At 47.7% G+C, this 20,531-nt stretch overlaps 1 protein-coding gene across 4 annotated transcripts in view; it reads left to right on the forward strand.

Annotated features, from left to right (window-relative positions):
* The window catches only part of DNAJB6 (DnaJ heat shock protein family (Hsp40) member B6), a 59,284-nt gene that overhangs the window by 21,809 nt on the left and 16,944 nt on the right, over window positions 1–20,531 (forward strand). For 2 of the 4 annotated variants that reach the window (XM_079786110.1, XM_079786111.1), the window contains exons 4-8: window positions 57–122; window positions 983–1,093; window positions 12,318–12,449; window positions 14,138–14,279; window positions 15,125–15,195. In XM_079786110.1, the coding sequence (XP_079642236.1) occupies window positions 57–122; window positions 983–1,093; window positions 12,318–12,449; window positions 14,138–14,279; window positions 15,125–15,195 (522 nt within the window). Of the gene's footprint in view, window positions 1–56; window positions 123–982; window positions 1,094–12,317; window positions 12,450–14,137; window positions 14,280–15,124; window positions 15,876–20,531 lie in introns of those variants that run through there. The other 2 variants (XM_079786112.1, XM_079786113.1) reach the window with 2 other exon arrangements.

The following is a 20,531-nucleotide window of genomic DNA, read 5'->3' on the forward strand; positions in this document are numbered from 1 at the left end:
TGGACTTGGATGGCACGGGAACTTGGTTTTATTGACTTTTCTTTTTAAATTTACAGCTAAAAAACGGGACATCTATGACAGATATGGCAAAGAAGGATTAAATGGTGGAGGTGGAGGTGGAGGTATGTAAATGTTGATTGGCAACAAAAGGTTTTGGAATTGGTTAGCTCGCTGGGACAGTCAGGTTTCAGTAAGTAAAGACGAAGCCCCCTGTGCTGAGTGGGAGTGGAAGGACATATTGACAGCGTTTATATAGCCTATTAGGAAGCTTTTGTTAGACTACACATGAAATATTATGTTGTGAGTTTGTACACCCACATCACCACCTGCTTTATGTCAAAATATCCTTGGGGATTAAAAATAGATCTACTGAAAAACTAAAATCACTAGCTCTTGTGGTAAGGCTAGACAGGTGTATTTTTATTTTTTTATTCTCACCTGAGAGAAAGAAGAACATCGATTGGTTGCCTCTTTTACACGCTACAACCAGGGATCGAACCCAGAACCTGGGCACGCGCCCTGACGGAATCAGCTTGTCATCTTTTGGTGTATGGGCGAATGCTCCGGCTGACAGCCACCTGGCCAGCGCTAGACAGGTGTATTTTTGATGAAAAGTTTCTGTAATCGTCTGTGGTGTACGTTTGGAATCGAGGCTCCAAACCAACCCTAGAAAGGTTGAGAGTAAATGTGGGCACACTTGGTTTACACGAAGTTCCCTAACAAAAAATAACCTGGTGAGAGAGGGTGTGCTAATGACACATTGAGAGATGGTGGGGAAGGAAGGGGAGCCACATTTCTGATGGGACCTTCTAGAACACAAGTCCAAACACATGTCACCTGAGTCAGGGCGGGGCTATGGTTTTGAATGTTAGAGCCTCAGGTTTATGGAATACTTTTTAAGGTCTTGAAATTTGATAACGTTCTCTGGACAAGTGATTGCCCTGAACAAGAACTGGTAAGTGAGTGTGCTGTGCTTGTGCAGGTGGAAGTCACTTCGACAACCCGTTCGAGTTCGGCTTCACATTCCGGAACCCAGATGATGTGTTCAGGGAATTTTTTGGTGGAAGGGACCCGTTTTCATTCGACTTCTTTGGTAAGTTCATTGTCAGGGTTGCTGTCTACTTGGTGTCACCATGACTCACAGGAGGACTGGTGGTGCCTTTTCTGTTTAACACTTGTATCTTGTCATCTGACTTGTCATTTAGGAATTCTAATGGTCTCTTTCCTCTTCTCGGGGACTTTTCTGAATTTTTACCTTGCACATTAACATAATGAAGGTTTTTATGCATTCCTTTATAATTAACTTTGTTTTGCCGCCTGAATTAGACAGGTGCCCAGGTGCCCGGGCTTGGAAATGCTCTCCTGTTCCGTGGGAGCTGAACTCTGAGCGTTGTTCTGATGGAAGCCCGAGTCACAGCGCGCAGTGTGGAGGACCGCGGATCTCTGCTGGCTTGTGTTCTCAGTGCGGGGGGTGGGGTGTGTTGTGGTGAGTCAGGGCTGCACAGCGACCTTGGTCCAGAGGATGGTGTTTCTAGCGGAGCTGAGCCGTTCCCGCTGTTTCAGAGCCGGAGGGTGGCTTGTCCCGTCACCTCCGTGTCCAGGAGTGTCTGAGACCCAGGCGGTGCTGGGACACTCGTTAGTGCGGTGGAGCGCCTGTGCTAGGTGACCGGGGAGGCAGGGCACAGTTCCTCCACTGTCATTTTCTTCTTTTGGCTCATTGAGGGGAAGCACATCCTGTGTGAACCCCGTTCTTCTGGAGCCTGGTTTTGATGGGACCAAACAGCCCCTGCCCTCTCTGCTCGAGGAGGAGCAACTCGCTTCTGAGGCCGGTAGGTGCTGGGCCTTCTCGGTGGTGTGGGCTTCCTTGTGCTCAGGGCTGATGGGGATTCAGAGACTTCCTTGTTCTGCTGTGATGTGGCCTGGCTGTAAGAAAGTAGCTTACGTGATATCTGTATAAATGTTTACTTAGGAGCCTTTTAATTGACAAATGGAACAGTGAAAGCAAAGCAGAGGAATGTTCGGAGGTGGGGCCCACTGTGTGATTCTTGTGAAGACTTGCTGTAGTTCCTGCTGCCTTAACTGTCAAATGTGGCTTGGACTGCCTCCCTGTGAGCCATGATTGGGGAACTTTGTTTCTGCCCAGGGCCATTAATGTTTATAACATCATTCTCAGGCCATACGTTACAAATAAATAGCCTGCTCTGTTTTGTCAAATATTTAATCAGCTCACCCCTAATGCCTTGGCCAGGGCCACACCAAATGATTTGGCGGGTTTCATGTGGCCTGTGGGCCCGATGTTCCCCACCCCTGCTGTAGGTGAACGTAATTCTCTGTCCCTTCTGAAATTTCCTGTGTGTCAGCACAAACCTTAGCGGGGTGCTTTGGGGAGCAGGGAGTGTCACCCCGTGTTAGGGCTGGGCCTGCCCTTTTGCCTCCTTGGGCTTGGGTGCACCAGGCACACCAGGTGGATACGGCAGAGAAGGAAGGACCCTGTAAGCCTGGGACTTCTTCAGCACGATTTGTGTCTTGTGATTTTATTTTGTTTTTTATGTCTCATGATTTTTTAAATAAAAGCGTGGAGGGAGGAGTCCCGAGGTAATGAAGTGTGAGCAGATTGGGTTCTCCTTGGGAAAACGTCTGACAGGCCAGTCTAAGCTTCCTCATGACGTGATTTTCCCTGAGCAGGTCTTTCTAGGGGAAAGGAGATACAGAGATGACAATTACATGTGAATGAATAACATGCCCTTTTACCTACCATAAGCTGTTTTAATCTCTTGACTTACATCTTCCAAACTATGAGACTTGTGTATATAAAGAAACCTTTATGTGCCTGTGTTTTTTTTTTTTTTTTTTTTTTCATTTAGACGGGTTATAGCTTGTGGACACAGGGCACATTTTGGTGGCAATTTCTTCTGTTGGCCTCAGAGCCCAGTTTAGGAGGTGGCCAGTCCCATTGCCATTCTGGACTCCATGTGCTAACGCCAGGACTGCCGGGTCCCCATGCGTGGGGTGGCAGTGACACCTCTTCAATCCATTTTTATAGGTGTCCTAGGGGACTTCCACTTTCAGGCCGTCAGGATTTACCCGCAGGAGGAGCTGCTGCACGGCTGCTGCATGTTTGGAGTGACACTGCGGCCTGCTGGCGGTACGTGCGGCGGGCAGCGCGGCCAGGGATGGTTATCAGCACCCGCCTCCCGGGACTCAGCCCTGTTGTAATGCCCATTTATAGCAGCACGTTATCTTTTTGTTTCAATTTTCACATGACTGTTTTTCTCTCCTGTTCTGGCTTCCAAAATAGTAGTTCAAGATCTATCACAAGGCATTCTGAGCTGAAGTTATTTGTCAGTTATCAGACCTCACGTGCGACTTAGACTTCCCAGGTAGAATGGAGGGTGAAGAGTGTTGGACAGGCTGTAAACAGTTTTGTGCCTGAGAACCAAGCTGCAAGGATGTTCACTGACGGGGAGGGCTTGGGCCTGGTCCTGCTGACATTGAACCCTCCTGGAGGGCGGGCGTCCTCCCGAGGAGAAGAGGTGGAGGTGGACTCAAACCAGCACAGACGCACGGTGCAGCCCGACTTCTGAGGCGCCGACTTGCAGCCCTCCCCAGGCACGGCCAGAGACAGCCTACCAGAGCTGGACTGGGAGACCTGTCTAATGGGCCGAGGAGGAGCACTTGGTCGGGGACCATCTTCATTCATTTTCACAGGGCACTCGGTAAACTGGTGCTCTCAGAGAAGCCACAGCAGGACTCGCTGTCTGGGAGACCTGTCTGGGTGTAGCCTGGCATTCATTTGCTTGCATTCTCATGTCGGAAGGCCAAGGCCAAACTTGAAAATCCAAAACTGTTTCCAGAGCTTATTCATGTCAGCATATTTTCCCTTCATCCTGGCATCTGTCTTTGTGATGAGCCCTAGTGAGTGAAAAGGCTAGTGGAGGGTAATACGGCCTGTAGGCCTGGGAACTTAGCCTTTGGAGGAAGCTAATTGTGTCTCTGAGCCCGGTGCCCGGGTGGTGCAGTGAGCGTGACTTTGCTCTCCAGGGTTCGAGGAGGTGGACAGTGAGGAGCTGGAGCCCAGGGAGGAGCTGGAGCAGCCTGGCGGGGACCAGCCAGCGGAGCACGCCCCGAGCCAGGGGGACAGTGACACACTGGAGGTGATCTCCAGTGAGGAGCTCGAGGGCGTCAGTGAAGATGAGCTGAGCGAGGGCTGTAGTTGGGGCCAGGCCGAGCTCCCGAGTGAGGAGCTGGAGTTCCTATCCAGCGAGGAGGATGAGGCCAGCCCCAGGGACGAGGAGGAGCTCAGCGAGGACTGCGAGGAGCTGTTGAGCGAGGACAGCGGTCCCGAGCTTGAGGTGCTGCTGGCGACCCCGGGATGGGACGGCCGGCTCACAGAGGGCCGGCCCTGGAAAGTGTACCTGGAATAAAGAGTTTCTGCTACTGCTGTGTGGTTGAAGCGCATCCTTGGGTCCTTGGTCAGACACCACGGCGCCGATGTGGTGACAGCCGAGACGTGGGGGCCAGTGGGGGTCTGGGAGCAGCTGTTGTACGGGGGTCTTTTCTGGTGCCAGGGCCCCAGGGCCAGAACCACAGTGCTGGGGGGCTGGGAACCCAAGGTTGGCCCGAGGGGTGGCTGTGAGGAAGAGTCCCCGCCAGGCCTCTGTAGTGTCTGGTGGCCTCAGGGTCCTCGGCATGTAGGTGCCTGCACATCATGTTTCCTCGCTGCAGGTTCGTCTCTGCAGATGGCTCCTTTGAATAAGGCTGCTAGTGACAAGGGTTAGGGCCCACCCTGATGACCTTTCCAAGTGAGGTGACCTTACCGGTTCTGGGGTCAGGAGTTCAGCTTAGAATTTGTCTTCCTGACAGTGTTCAACTCAGAAGCAGCAGATTGGAAAGGAGACGGAGGGGAATGCTTCAAGTTAGACCTGCTGAGAGAAATCGGGAGCCAAGGCAGTGCCACATGGGCACAGTGAGGGGAAGGAAGCCCAGGAGTGACCTATACCTGCGTGGTCCCGCCTGAGACACGTGTGGAGGAAGCAGTGCGACACAGGCCACGGAGAAGCGTTAAAATGAAATAACTTCTTGCGAAGCCCATGGTCATGAGTGAGGAGCCCTGAGGGGGAGCAGCTGCCCTCACCTGTTTCTCACCTGTGGGGTGGGGTAGGCCTAGGAACAGAAACAGGGTTGCACATGTAAGGATGTGGAGCTGCGTTTGAAATAGTTAATTTTCATTTAAGATTATGCTGGCAAATGAGGGTGGATGCTGTGCGGATGATGTTCAGTTGCTTGTCAGTTATTGCCAGTATGTACTAATGTTTCCCAGTCATTTGCTCCCCTGACACTACCCCTCTCCCCCAAATAGGGAGAGGGATTTTTTCTGGGGGGGAAGGTCATTCATCCAGAGAATAGGCTGGTTCCTCCTGGACCGCGGGACCAGCAGTGGCAGCCACCCCAGAGCGTAGCAGGCATGTCTGAGTCCCTGGCCAGCCCAGCCCTCTGCCTTCTGCTGTTTGGTTTCCCCGGGGGGAGCCAGCCCTTGTCTAGGGCTGGTCCTCATTCTTCTCTGTAGTTTGCAGGTGACCCTAGGGTCACAATTTTCCTGAGTCCCTTGTAGGCTTTGCGCATGTCTCATGGAGTTTTGGTCCCTCTGGTCAAGGGAGCGACTTCCTTCTGTAAGGTGGTGCAGGTGTCCTAGGCTCAGGTACAGGGTGAAGGTGGACATGAGGGTAGGAGGAGGGGACAGAAAGGGTACCCACAAGATGAGATACATGGTTTTCCTTCTGTGAGGAGGTCATTTCTGTGGGAGTCAAGTTCATGGAGCTCATTGGGTCCAGCACCTGCATCTTGGTTCCTTATATAGATTTTTGCAAATCTTGGAAAATACAGTGCTGCAGCCAGATCTAGGGTATAACCAGAATCTCTACTTCGTAACAGAGGAGCTATGGGGAGTGGAAATGGGTTTACTACTAGTTTGGCCGATACTGAGCCTGCTGGTGAGCGCTAGGCAGCCACCTCACCTGGGGCTCCAATTTAATGGCTGCATTCTGGATTTGTTCCCATTTCTGTTTGTTTTACATTTCTTCCAGATAGGTTCTCTGCTTCTGAATGTGTAAGAAATGACACTTTAAAAATGAGTTGTACTTTTAGCTGGTGTTACTGGGATTAGTGGGTGTTGCTGGGATTAGCTGGGAGATCTCGTGGAAGCCTAGAATTTCAGGCGTTTGCCTTTTCTGAGGGTTGCTGTGTAGCTTAGCTTTGAGACTGGAGAATAGACGAATGCTTTCCTGTTCGATTTTGTTTTGTTGTCCTTTGTGCCAGTGTTCCTGTGCTGGGCGTTACTGGTGTGGGCCACATGGCCTGAAGCCACACCTGCAGGCTTGTCTGCTGAGGGCGGTGGGGCTTGGACTTGGTGTGGGTTAGAGTACTCCATAGGAGTTGGTTTCTCTTCCGTGCTCTCCAATACTGAATTGTGGTAAAACTTCAGAAAATGTATCTATGGGTTGAAACATCTTTCACTCATAGGTTGTTCTTTTTAAGAATTTTTTGCGTGTATGTGTTTATGTACACATTTGTCTTTTATGCCTAGTTTTTTCATACCATTCAGCTCAGTCTAGTTGTTTTCAGAAGTTTGCCTTAGGCTGTCAGTTAGTTTAGTGCAGCCATCCTCCTTTTATTTGCAGGGGATGCGTTCCAAACCCCCCCCCCCCCCCCATACCTGAACACAGACAGCGCCAAACCCCGTATGGACCATGCTTTTGTTTTATACATGCACATCCTGTCTCTCTGTAAGGCTTCATTTATAAATTAGGCACAGTAAGAAGATAATAACGAAGAACAGTTGTAATGATACACTGTACTACACGTATTGTGAACGGTCTCTCTTAGAATGTCCAGTGTACATGCTGGCCAGAGGGGTGATCCGTATCCCGAGTGGGACAGAGTGGCATTTCATTATGTTTCTCTGAATGGTGTGTGATTTAAAACTTAATAATTGTTTATTTCGGGAATTTCTCTGTAGGAAACTGAAACCATGGAGAGCGAAACCTCAGATAAAGGGGGGGAATTACCACACTTTGCTAATATCGTGGACCCCAGAATAATATCATTACTCAGGAAACTTGTAAAATGACCAAGAATACTTTCTCCCCCCTAGACTCTGTATCAGGGTTCTCCAGAGAGAACAAAGGGTCTGTGTCTATTTCTCCATTTCGGTCTCTGTCTCTGAAGACATTTAGTGTAAGCAGTTGACTCACATGATTCTGGAGACAAGGTTGGGTCCTGCAGAGCTGAGGTTCCAGCTCAGTCCAGAGACCACCAGGCTGGAGGGCCAGGTTGCAGTTAGGAAGCCTGCGGGCAGGAGACTCGGGGTCAGCCTTTGGCTCTAATCAGCCCTTCAGCTGATGGGGTGAGCCCACCCACATTAAGGAGGGCAGTCTGCTCTGATCAGTCTACTGACCTAAATGCTAATTTCATCCCCAACACCCTCCACTTGCTGTGAAGTTCCCAGTACAAGTCCACCTGTCGGTTTGGCATCCATGCTCACCATCACCTTAAACTACACTCACCGCCATGTAAAGACACTGGCCAGGCCATCTGTCCCGCAGACACCCCAAGTGCACTGACCTTCCCCCAGGAGGAGGTGGGGCCTTGGTGCCCCGTCAGTGGCAGCATTATGATACCAGGTCTGTGTTGTGCCTGACACCATATGGGGATAGGCAGGGAACAAAGGTGCTTGCTGCTTACTTACTGATAAGTTCGCACAAACTACATTCCTGACAAACTCAGGAGGGGGTGCTCATGGCACTGACTCCTCGTTTCTGTGTTGGTCCCATGGGTGCAGCTACCCTTGCCCTGGTGGGCGGGGCGGGGCGTCTTGTACCCAGTGGGGAGGAAAGGACGTGGCAGCACATTTGGTCATTTTCATGTGTCTGTCCAAATTCATTTTTGAAATATCAATGTATGATATCCTTTTTAACCTTAAAAATAACATACGATGTGTACTCCATGTAAGAGTTAGGAACATAGGAATGAGTAGAAAGGAGACAGGAAGGAATGGCCTTTGTCTTACTCCCAGTTGAAAGGACTGCTAACATTTTTCAGATACTAAAACTGTGATGTGTCCATTTATGTTCTCGTCTGCCTTTTACTAAAGCTTAAATGCTATGCCCATATAAAAATCTGTGTTTAACATACCCCATTTCTTTATCTCCTTTCTTATTTGAAAATTAGGTTTTCAACTTTCACTATAAATAATGTTTTGAACTCTTAGTGCAGTAAGTTATCTCTGTGTTTGAGATGAGCTGTGTGTTTGTGTTTTTAATGATTTTAGAGAGGGAGAGGGGGAGAGAGAGAGAAACATCAGTGATGAGAGAGAAACATGGATCCACTGAGTCCTGCACAAGAAAATGTCACTGAAAATCTTTATTGTTCAGATTATGACAGTTGTTCCTCTCCCCCCCCCCCATAGTTCCCCTCCACCCGGTTCCCACCCAACCCTCTGCCCTTACTCCCTCCACCCCACTGTTCTCATCCATAGGTGTACGATTTTTGTCCAGTCTCTCCCTGCGCCCCCACACCCCTTTCCCCCTGAGAATTGCCAGTCCACTCCCTTTCTATGCCCCTGATTCTATTATATTCACCAGTTTATTCTGTTCATCAGATTTTTTATTCACTTGATTTTTAGATTCATTTGTTGATATGTATTTGTTGTTCATAATTTTTATCTTTACCTTTTTCTTCTTCTTCCTCTTCTTAAAGAATACCTTTCGGCATTTCATATAATACTGGTTTGGCGGTGATGAACTCCTTTAGCTTTTTCTTGTCTGTGAAGCTCTTTATCTGACCTTCAATTCTAAATGATAGCTTTGCTGGGTAGAGTAATCTTGGTTGTAGGTTCTTGCTATTCATCACTTTGAATATTTCTTGCCACTCCCTTCTGGCCTGCATGGTTCTGTTGAGAAATAGCTGACAATCCTATGGGTACTCCCTTGTAGGTAACTGTTTTTCTCTTGCTGCTTTTAATATTCTCTCTTTGTCTTTTGCCCTTGACATTTTAATTATGATGTGTCTTGGTGTGGTCCTCTTTGGATTCCTCTTGTTTGGGGTTGTCTGCGCTTCCAGGACTTGAAATCTATTTCTTTCACCATTTAGGGGAAGTTTTCTGTCATTATTTCTTCAAATAGGTTTTCAGTATCTTGCTCGCTCTCTTCTGGCACCCCCATAATTCGGATGTTGGTACGTTTGAAGTTGTCCCAGAGGTTCCTTAGACTATCTTCATATTTTTGGATTCTTTTTTTCTTTTTGCTTTTTCAGATGGGTGTTTTTTGTTTCTTCGTATTTCAAATCTTTGACTTGATTCTTGTGATCCTCTAATCTGCTGTTGGATCTCTGTATATTATTCTTTATTTCAGTCAATGTATGCTTAATTTCTAGTTGGTCCTTTTTCATATCCTCAAGGGTCTCACTAAATTTATCGGTTTCTAGAAGATTCTTGAAAAACCTTATAACTGTGGTTTTGAACTCTATATCCAGTAGTTTGCTTTCCTCCATTTCTGTCATTTGTGACCTGTTTCTTTGTCTCTGCATTTTGGCTGCTTCCCTGAGTTGATAGAGTGGCTTTGTGAGCTAGGTGTCCTAGAGGGCCCAGTGGCTCGGCCTCCCCAATTACCTGAGGTGGACACTCTTGGTGCACCCCTTTGTGGGCTGTGTGCACATTTTTGTTATAGTTGAGCCCTGATTGCTGTTGGTATCACTGGGAGGAATTGACCTCCAGGCCAATTGGCTGTGAGGATCAGCTGTGTCTACGATGGGAGAACTTCTGTGTTGGAGACACCCTTATGGGGCAAGACTTGCTTCAGTGGGGCTTTGGTGCTCACTGTGTCTGCCCCCTGAGTGTGTCCCTTATGGATCTGAGGAGTTGTAATCTAGATGGTCCCACTCTGACCCCTGTGTACACTGGCTCTTGGATCTCCAAAGAGGTGCAAATTTAGCTCTGCCTGTGGCCACCCAGCAGGAGCTATGGAGAGATCTGCAGATTCCTCTTCTTTGTTTGGGGTTTGGAGGTGCCCAGATGAGGCCCAGCTGTGAAGCAATGCAAGCTGCTGTGGGGCCTTGGCCCTTCTTTTGGAAGTTCTTGGGCTCTCTGACCCAGCTGCAGTTTGTTAGGTAAGTTTAGATTGCAAAGGGCTAGGCCATTCATATGCAAAAGCCTCTACACACAGCTTGGGTGGGGCGGGGTCTCAGGGAATTAATAGGGCGGGGCAAACAGCTATGGCTGATCCTCAGCCCTGCCTTAAGAGGCCCCCGGGTCTCAGTGTCCCTCGGTGCACCTCTAAGAGAAAGCCGCCCTCGAGTTCCGCCCATCCAGTTTCTCCCCGTATGAGTCTGGCTCCCCAGATTCTTGCCGGGAACTGGAGTTCAGAGCAGTAGGGAGCTTGTGTTTCCCTCCTGATTGAGAAAGACAACAGCGTACTCAGTTGCCTGCCTTTTCCGCCTCGGTACCTCTGCACTTTACTTCCGCCCCTCCTCTGAGTCTCAGTGAGCTTTTCTCTTTCCTTCTAGTTATAGAATTTCCACTCAGCCAGCCTTCCTGTGGTTCTGGATGATGTCCGTTTTGTCTTTTAGTTGTAGTTTTGAAGTGGTTGTGTGTAACCCAACTTTTGAAGTAGTTTCTCAATAATGTGATTTTATAGTGACAGAAGTCTTCATTTAGCTCAAGCATGTCAAACTCGCAGCCCACAATGAATTTTTTTGCGGCCCAGCCAATATAACAGTATGTAAGAAACGTTTTAATAAAAATCTTGTAACTTAACTTTTACAATATCCTGTTATACGTAATTATTAATAACGAACTACAACATTCGCTAATACTAATTACTATACTCGTGTTGCATTCATTTCCCTTACATGCCTTACGCACAGGTGCGCCATTTCTCTCCACTAATACTAGCAGCGAATATTTTAGCAGCTGATCGATTGCCATGTCATTAGTCTTGGACTGACTTGTTTGGTGTGCGCAACAGGAAAGATTTCACTTTCGGAGAACAAGAAAAATAGGTTTATTTGCGTTACGCTTATTAATTTGTGCAGTTATTCAGTGTTTGGTAAGTTAATGTTCAAGAAGAAATATTAATTTTTGTTAAAATATTCTATTTTATGTTAACGATAACTCATTTCAGCCTTTAGTATTCAGCATGTGTCTATTGGAATAAACCAACATTTCTATGAAAATTGAAGCTTTTGTTTTTTTTGTGTGGCCCACATAAACTTAAATCTTGTTTATTTGGCCCGTGTTAGCCTTTGAGTTTGACATGCTTGATTTAGCTGGAGTATCATGTCCCATGGGCAGACAGCATATGAGGATTTAGTTGCTTTGTTAACCTAAAGACATAACCAATTTTTCTAGCAGTGACCACTGAGCCATTTCAGGACAAGACAGTGTGCTGCTTGGTGTGTACAGGACAGTGCAGCCCCAGGGCTCATGCTGGTGGGGGGGGGGTGTCACTATTTCCTGTCACTCTTCCCCACTTTGGTCACCGCTGCCATGCTCCAGGTGTGCCAGACTAATTCTGTAGTCTCTGTAATGGGTTGCTTTTCTCTTTCCCTGCAAGCTTTTGTAGGATTCCTGATATCATTTGTTTATTTTCTTTTTGTTTCTCACAGAATTCCCACTTACCTGAAAAAAATATATTGCTGATTAATTTCATAGAATTTCAGCAAAAATTTTTAAAAGGTTTTTATGATTTGTGTTTTTTAGCAACTCATTGATAATCAGAGAGTTAAACTCATGTGGTCGGCCTTTTATTTTCAGGAGCATTTTGATATCTCCACTAGTAAGATGATGCCTATTAGTCCAGTAGTTTCCTATTGGAGCACAAATGTCATGTCTGCAATTCACATTTATTTAGATTTTGCCTTGACTAACCCTTTAAAAAATATTTTTGAGATGTCAAGTTTACAGGAAATTTAAAAAGGAGTTCTTACATCTGAGGCCCAGAATTACCCCTTCTCCCTTTGTGTTAAAATGAATGCTTGAATAGCCCACGTTTGTTTTTATTTCTGAATAACGGAGACAACCCAGACCTTACGGAGTTCGAGTTCCTAAGGACCTGAGTGAATGGACCCTTGCTGACCTTTCACAGAAGGCTGCGTGGTGGGCAGGCTGGGTCTGTCCCCGATGCCTCTGGCTCTGCTTGCATTACAGGAGCTCCGGGTGAGCTGTGGCTGTGACTTTGCCAAGGCTTCCTGTTCCCTTATTATAGCTTTCCCATGAAACACGGACATGGAACAAAATTTTACAAAATGCATGTGTTTGTTTCCAGAAGACCCATTTGACGACTTCTTTGGGACTCGGCGGGGTCCGCGTGGGAGCAGGAACCGGGGAACCACCTCGTTCTTCTCTGCCTTCACGGGGTTCCCGGCTTTCGGCGGAGGGTTTCCATCTTTTGATGCAGGTATCAAATCCCAAGATTTCACCTCTGGTAACTGGTAAATAGTTTGAAACGTGTGTTCCTTTTGATAGAACAGTCTTGTAGATTCCCTAGTCGTTTTTACTAGTGGAAATCTCTGCCTCCTGACCCAAGAACGTTACACCTGAAAATCCATCTCTACTCTGACCAGTAAAGAATGAAGTTCCTGGTCAAGGGAGTAATGTGTTTTGGGGTAATTGTGAAATAACCCACTTAGTTTTACTTAGTCCTTGCTTATCTAACCTTCTGGGCAGTTTAGTCCAAGGAGGCCCTGAGTCCACGGATGGAGGCCGAGGCGGGGCAGTAATAACACCCATGGTTGCTGTGGGTGCCCAGCCACATGCACAGTGTTGGCGTTAGCGCTTGGTAAAGCAGGTCAGCAGCTCGAGGGGTGGGGTGGCGGCCTAACAGATTGTTTTACCTCAAGAAGGAGAACCTTGCCGTGGACGCTCACCTAGTTCCTGCTGTCTTTGGATCTTGTTTTTGTCTTAAACGCTCTGGTAAGAACCTGCAGCGCTTTGGTACACAGGCTGCCAGCATGGTACCGCTCAGAAGGTCCCTCCTGCAAGGGTCATGCTGCTAGCAGCTAGGAGAGGCTCCTTTGATTGGAGAGCTCTCTCCCACAGAGCACTGCCAGGGCTTTTCTCCGACAGATCCTTGGGTCCTGTGCATTGTGCTTATGGTAGTGCTCAAGTCTTGGGGAGAGGGAAACAGCTGGTACAAACCATCAGAGAAGTGCAGTCTTTACCGGTCGGGGCCTTGCGAAGTGTCCTGTGGCTCCAGCCTCTAGACCTGTGCGTCCTGGTTGGTGGCCACAGCCACGCGAAGCTGCTGAGCCTCGTGTGTGGCCCGTCCACACCAACGCGTGTTACAAGTGGGACACACACTCATTTCAGAGATGGAATATTTAAGTCAGTGCAAACCATTTCAGCTTTTTTATATCGCATAAGATAATATTTTGGATATTCTGGATTAAATAAAATAGTGCTAAAGTCAATTTTGCCATTTTCCTTGTATTTTTTAGTGGGGCCATTATAAAAATTAAAATGACATATTTGGCTCACATTCTGTTTGTGTGGGACATCGCTGGTTTAGACAGGATAGAGCTGGAGGGCCGAGTCCTGTGTAGGGAGTGCAGGTGTTTGTCACAATGAAAGAGGAGGCTAGCCTCAGGGTGATCGGTGGCCGTCATCGGGGTGTCATGTCCACGTGGTTGAGAAGGTTGTACATGAACTACAGAGCCATACTTTTAAGGTAATTATTTTAGAATTTGTTTCTAATAATTCAGGCTTTTGTCCCTTTTGGTCACATTGCAAGGGGAAGGTGAGCGGATTGGGTCTGCCGTTCTGTCTGCAGTGGTCACTTTGTTCCTGTGAGATGCAGAGTGTATGCCATCCTAGTCCCTCCAGGAGGCTCAATGCTTAGTGGATCCCCCATAAATAGGGGAAATGCAACAAGGCCCAGCCCAGCAGGAGTAGGGGATGGCAGGGGAGGTGAAAGGAGCCTGCTATCTTGCCCCTGGATTCAGAGGAGTCCCTGGACCCCAGCATTGCCCCTGCCAGTACCCTGCTTATGGGAGAGGTCGGCTATGGGATTTTGACACTTGGGGGGTTTTCCACTAAATGCCGGACATTCTAGTCTCTGATCTTGTTTTTTTCCTTTATTTCTTATAGGATTTACTTCCTTTGGGTCAATAGGCCATGGGGGTCTCACTTCATTCTCTTCCACGTCATTTGGTGGTAGTGGGATGGGCAACTTCAAGTCCGTATCGACTTCTACCAAAATTGTTAACGGAAGAAAAATCACTACAAAGAGGTACAGTTGTCTCGCATATTTCATGTTTTTAATAAGTAGATATAATGATTTATGGGTGCCACCCTTCTGCCCCTGAGTGTGAAGTACAGGGTGTATGTTAAATTGGGTACCTGAGAATCTTAATATCCGAATTTAGGGCATTTCCTTTTAAATTTTGTTCAATGTTACCTATTAACAGCTCTCTTCATTTAGAGCCTTTTTTTTTTTAAAACAATCTTTTTATTTTTAAATATATTTCTTTATTGATTTCATAGAGGAAGAGAGAGGGAGAGATAGAAAGAAAATAGAAACATCAATGATGAGAGAGAATCATTGATTGGTTGCTTCCTGCACACCCCCTACTGGGGATTGAGCCTGCAAGCCATGCATGTGCCTTTGGCTGGAATCGAACCTGGGACCCTTCAGTCCGCAGGCCGACGCTCTATCCATTGAGCCAAACCGGCTAGGGCTAGAGCCATTTTTAATGGGCAGTGCTGTAATAATAGTGTAATCGGTTTGCTGGCATTGTTAGGATAACAAAATGGAAAGCACCATTAGTAGTAAAAGCTGGGTTTTTTTTTAGCCAATCTGACAACATATGCCCGGGAGTAAGATCTCAGATGCTCCCTGAAACCGTGACCTTTGATTCCTGGTGTCCCCATGTAGGTCATGGTCAGCGGTACAGTGTTGTCTGTCGGAATCGGTCTGTTTTCACAGAGATGGCCCTGGGTGCCTTCAGCTGGTTCTCAGCCCCAGAGTCTGTGGTTTCATGCGCGCCTGTGGCAGACCTGGTTTCCAAATGCATATATACAAACACATACGTTTTCTGCAAGAAATAAAGTTTAAAAATGCATTTTATCCTCCAGAATTGTCGAGAATGGTCAAGAAAGAGTAGAAGTTGAAGAAGACGGCCAGTTAAAGTCCTTGACGATAAATGGTAAGGAGCAGCTGCTACGCTTGGATAACAAGTAATTCAACGCACGCATGTAACAGAGATGTTAACTGTAACAAGCACCATTTGAGGACTAACAGGAACATTTTTTTGAAGATTTCAGACGAACTCGACTTTCAGTATAACTGTCCCTAATCTAAAGTATTTATACACAGCTCATCGGAGCCTGTTTGTCAGACTGTTGAGTTATTGTTGGGACCACATGATAGGACCTTTTCTTTTTGGTCTTTGCAATTGTTGTAAATCTCTGTATGCACTTTGCTTTTTATTAAACGTGATCCAGGGCGGCCGTGACTTCATACACTAACACCAGCACGGACCTGCTTTCCATTGTGTTTAAGCGGGAGCCAAGCAGTGGTGGCCTGCTGTGAAGCTCACATTGCCAGGACGCGCCTCCCAGAGTAGTTTCAGTCTTTCAGTGTTGAGTAGTGAAAGGTACTAATGCATCAATGGTAATACATTTCTGGTTTAGTATAAATTGAGGATGTTTTCTAGTTGTGCATGAATGCTGGCAACTTAGTAAGTTTTGACAATTGTTTAAATGTGTAATGTTAAGCTTAGGTTTAAAAAGTAAAGCTGGTAAAATGGGTCTTTGTTATTTGCTTAAAAAAAAAAAAGAAAATAAATGCGATGTGTTTGGTGCATTCTTTCCCAGTGGGGCTGCAGCCTCCTGTGTCTGTGTGATTCTGTGCCTGGGGCTCTGTCGCTTCCTGACTGTCCGTCCTGTGCACTGAGGTGGGTGCCACCTTCACCAAACCTGTGCTCGTTTCCTTCAGGCTATTTGGACAGTGTGTGCAGATTTCCTGTTTATGTTAAATAATGATTAGCAACTTACTGAACATTTTAATATGGTGACATGCCTACTGGGTTAGGTCTGACGCCAGCTCCATCAAGACTGCACGGAAACGACACGGAGTGATGCAGTGTGGCAAAAGGTGCCATGTGGCAGAAGTATGGCGAAAACGAGACCTGGAATAGGTTCTCAGGAGCGTGTGTCCGTCTGGTTGTACAGGCTCACCCGGGGCGGCGATCACAGCCCATTTATCCCTAGGGTGCAAGTGTCCCTCCTCCGGGTCCTCATTGGCTGAGTGCTCTGGTTAACAGTCGTTACCTAGGTCAACGACCTGGGCCATTTATTTATTTTTAAATATATTTTTATTGATTTCAGAGAGGAAGGGAGAGGGATACAGAGAAACATCAATGATGACAGAGAATCATTGATCGGCTGCCTCCTGCACACCCCCTACTGGGGATCGAGGTCGCAACCCAGGTATGTGCCCTTGGCCGGAATCGAACCTGGGACCCTTCAGTCTGCAAGCCGACGCTCTATCCACTGAGCCAAACTGGCTAGGGCCCATTGGGCCATTTAAAAAAAAGAGGGCTGAGGCCTTTCTAGGTGCCTCCACCTACCCCTGTCTAGTTGTGGTGGAGGGGAGGGGGGCGTCCCCACCATGACGCCGGCTCATGGCCACAGTTCTTTGTTCTTACACCCTCTTCCCTCCTACATTCTGTGTGCCCGAAGAAATGCAGCAGTTAAAAGTGGGCTCTGCGGTGCCGGATGGATCACAGAGGCCCACTTCCTACGCTAGGGCCCCAGCCAGAGGGGTGTTAAGTGAGACTTGGGTCGGATGGAAGCCACCCCACTTGGCTGTGTTTTGGAAATAAGCAGGAAGAAAGCTGTTAGGATAGGAGTTAGTAGGGTTTCCCCCTTAGACAGGCTTCGTGGGAAAGCCCATGGAAGTTGCTCTGGTTCCATCCCCTCGGTAAGAACATGAGTGTCTTGTTATGGAAGACAAGGGGAAGTACTTTAGAATAGACACTGGAAGTACAGCATCGCAAAGTTCAGTGTGAGTCCTCCGAGGCACCCGAGCTCAAGGAACAATGAAGACGCTTGTGTGCATGGTCAGCCTGAGCACCTTGGACATGGGAGGTGTGTCTGCTCGTCCTGCTTCGTTCGGAAAGGGTTGCAGTGCCTGGTGTCACTAACTGAAATACATCACCAGAATGCCTGCTTCTCACTTATGCTGGTACGATAGATGGTTCCTCTGGTGAGAAACTCGAGGAAATGCTTGAACCTCAGGGTTTTGTGTTTCAGGGTGGGGGTTGCAGGGATGAGCCATTTGATGGAGCGGCTGCACGGTCCTGAGGGACTTAAGGAGACGTGAAGAAGTGCTCTGTGATGGTTGGTGCCCCATTTGGGAACATGCTGTGTTTAATGCAGCTCCGGCTGGAAACAGTCTACGCGCCGATGTCACCAGGGAGAGGTTTTATAGCTGGAAAGGTGCACATCCCCCGTGTTTTCACCTGGTCAGTACCAGCGCTAGGCACCTTCTCCCTTGCTCCCCAGGAGGCTGATGGCAGTAGTTGCCATTGGGGGGCATGCTCTTGGCCTCCTGTTTGGAAAAGGAACCTCCGATGCCCTGCTTGCTTCTCGCTGGAGTTCACTCAGGACCTACCTTGTGTCAGGAGGGCCGGGCCGGGTGGTAAGCATGCCTCGGAAGCCTCGGGTGTCCTGTCCCCAAGTCACCTGGTCGACCTACTGATGTCTTTAAAAATGGCCTGTTAGGACAGGTTTGTGCAGGTTTTCTCTGTCATCAGTTTAGTAAGCTCTGTTTCAACCTGGCATGCGTGTTGCTGGGGACCCGGGAGGTTCTGTCAATCTGGTTGGATTTCTGGGTGCTTTACACTTGTCCTCTGTGGAGGGTTTCAAGTGCTCGTCTTGTGTTTTCTGTGGTCCCTCTCCAAGCAGTATTTTTGCATTTTTCAAGCCTCTTTATTAACCAGTATCTAATTTTAACCCTTTTTCTTCCTTCTCTTTGTTAGTTGCACTTATGCAGATTATCTGCAGCCTTTTGCTCACAAATGTGAATTTTAAAAATTGCTTTTGAGTTTGACTTACAAAAGAGTCTCCATTTTGTTGATTTCTAAGTTAGTTGTATTTTTTATTTTCATTCCAAACTGGGCCCATGGAAAAGTGTTGTTTGGAATGAAGGGCTCAGGAACCGTAAGTTTTTGCCGCGTCAGTTTCGTGAACTTGCTTCTGCTGGTGTCTCTGCCTTGTTAGACGTGGCTGCTGCTCTGGGGAGCACGAACCCGCTAGAGCTCCCGCGTGAGGCATGGGGTCTACCGTCTGTCCTACCATTTGGGCAGTTACTGTGCCCTTGCCCCCTGACATGTGAGTGATGTCTTAGTAATTGGCCTGTCTCTGGATTTTTACTTTCTTTTGGAGGCAGCTTATCAGGTTCCCCCTTAGTGAATAAATGGGTTAAGGACTGGTTTTTAAAGCCCGGGAAAGAATACCCTAGCCCTTAACATGTCAAAGGAAGATGTGTACCTTGTTCACCTGCAGGTGTAACTACCAGCACAGGTGTGAGTGAGCTGTGTGTTCCCACTAGTTACACGTGGAGTTCTATGAGCAGCACTCGGGGTGGTGTCCTGGGTCGTCTTTGGGCTTGAAGGAAGCCCTCAGCCTCCTGTGTGGCATGTAGCAATGCCAAGTGTAAAACCTGTAGGGAACAATCATGATTTTCTTATTGGATTGTAATTTTTGAAGAGGATTTCATAGGAATGTTGTGAGGTGAGTAGTGGTCACTCTGGTTATGAACACAATGTTGGGCTCCCCAGTGTCCAGTAGTGACCATGTGTGACGACTAGGGTGACGATGAGGACAGTCTGTTCCTAGTGGGTCACTTTTTAAAAAAAATTTATTTTTGACAGTATTACAGATGGTCCCCAATTCCCTCCCCCCCTTTAGTCCCCCTCCTCCTACCCCTGCCCCATCCTATGCCTTCACCACACTGTTGTCTGTGTTCTTTGGTTATGCATATATATATGTATGTATATATGTGTGTATATATATGTTCTTTTTTGTTCATCAGTTTATCTTGTTCATTAGATTCCACATATGAGTGAGATCATGAGATACTTGTCTTTCTCTGACTGGCTTATTTCACTTAGCATGATACTCTCCAGGTCCCTCCATGCTGTCCCAAAGGGCAAGAGATCCTTTTTTTTTTTTTTTTTTACTGCTGTGTAGTATTCCATGGTGTAGATGTTCCACAGCTTTTTATCTACTCATTTACTGATGGGCACTTGGGCTGAATCCAGATCTTAGCTATTGTAAATTGTGCTGCTGTGAACATAGGGGTGCATACATTCTTTCTGATTGGTGCTTAGGGCTTCTTAGGATATATTACCAGAAGTGGGGTCACTGTGTCACATGGCAGTTCCATCTTTAATTTTGTGACGAAACCACAGTGTTTTTCACAGTGCCTGCGCCAGCCTCATTCCTACCAGCATGCACTAGGGTTTCCCCTCTGCTGGGTCACTTGCATTGAAACAGCTACAAGAATTCCTTGGCACGTGTCTAGTCTATAGAGGTTTTAAAAAAAATGTTTAACAGGCTAATATTTCAAAGAAGCCTGAAGAACTTTAGAAGAAACACTTGTCATTAAAATTTTATGTGGATTTAGCTGTGTCTTAGAAAAACCAGATTTTATGGGTATGCGACCCTGTTCTTTCAAGATGTATTTCAATTACACGACAGCCTCGGGCCATCTTGAGGAGGTCCTGCTTCACACACAGTCCTGGTCCCCTTGCTGTGGGTGGCCCGGACACCCCCAGGGAAGCAGCTGGCAGCCGGGCCAGCAGGTGTCCTGAAACTGTGAACTGGAGTTTTTCTTCCCTTGGTCTGCAGTGATCCACCCCCTTCCTCTAAAGCAGTGATGGGCAACCTTTTGAGCTTGGTGTGTCAAACTTCGCCAAAAAACTGAGCATAACTCGGGTAGTGTGTCACTTTGAGGGAAAAACTAACTCCAAGACTCTAGTCGCAAATGTTTCATCCTCAGGAGCAGCAAATGTTTCATGAGGCGGCCGCGTGTCATCAGAAATGGCTACGCGTGTCAGTGCTGACACGCGTGTCATAGGTTCGCCATCACTGCTCTAAAGGAACCCTGATTCTCCTGGCGCCCCAAGTTTTCCTAAGTAGGGATGAGTGGCCCTGAGGCCGCAGGAAGGTCCCTGTGGGAAGAGGGTTGAGATCCAGCCCCAGCGTGGTCTCAGGGCCTTACTGCTGCCTCTGGGTTTGCTGGGGGGTCGAGACAGAGCAAGGCCCAAAGCGGAGGGGCCTCAGATGCGTCCAGTGCCCGCCTCTGCAGGCAGGTGGAGAAAGTGGACGCCGGCGTGCCTCTGCGCGCTCCTCAAACCACCCCTGCTCCCAGCATGTGGAGGCGAGATGCTGGCTGGTGGCCTGTGCTCTAGGCACTGGTACCTTGGTTAGCACGACGGCCCTCAGGTGGAGATGTAACAGCAGAGTTTTGGAC

This window comes from Cnephaeus nilssonii (genome assembly GCF_951640355.1).
Source record: "Cnephaeus nilssonii genome assembly, chromosome: 12".
NCBI lineage: Eukaryota > Metazoa > Chordata > Mammalia > Chiroptera > Vespertilionidae > Cnephaeus > Cnephaeus nilssonii.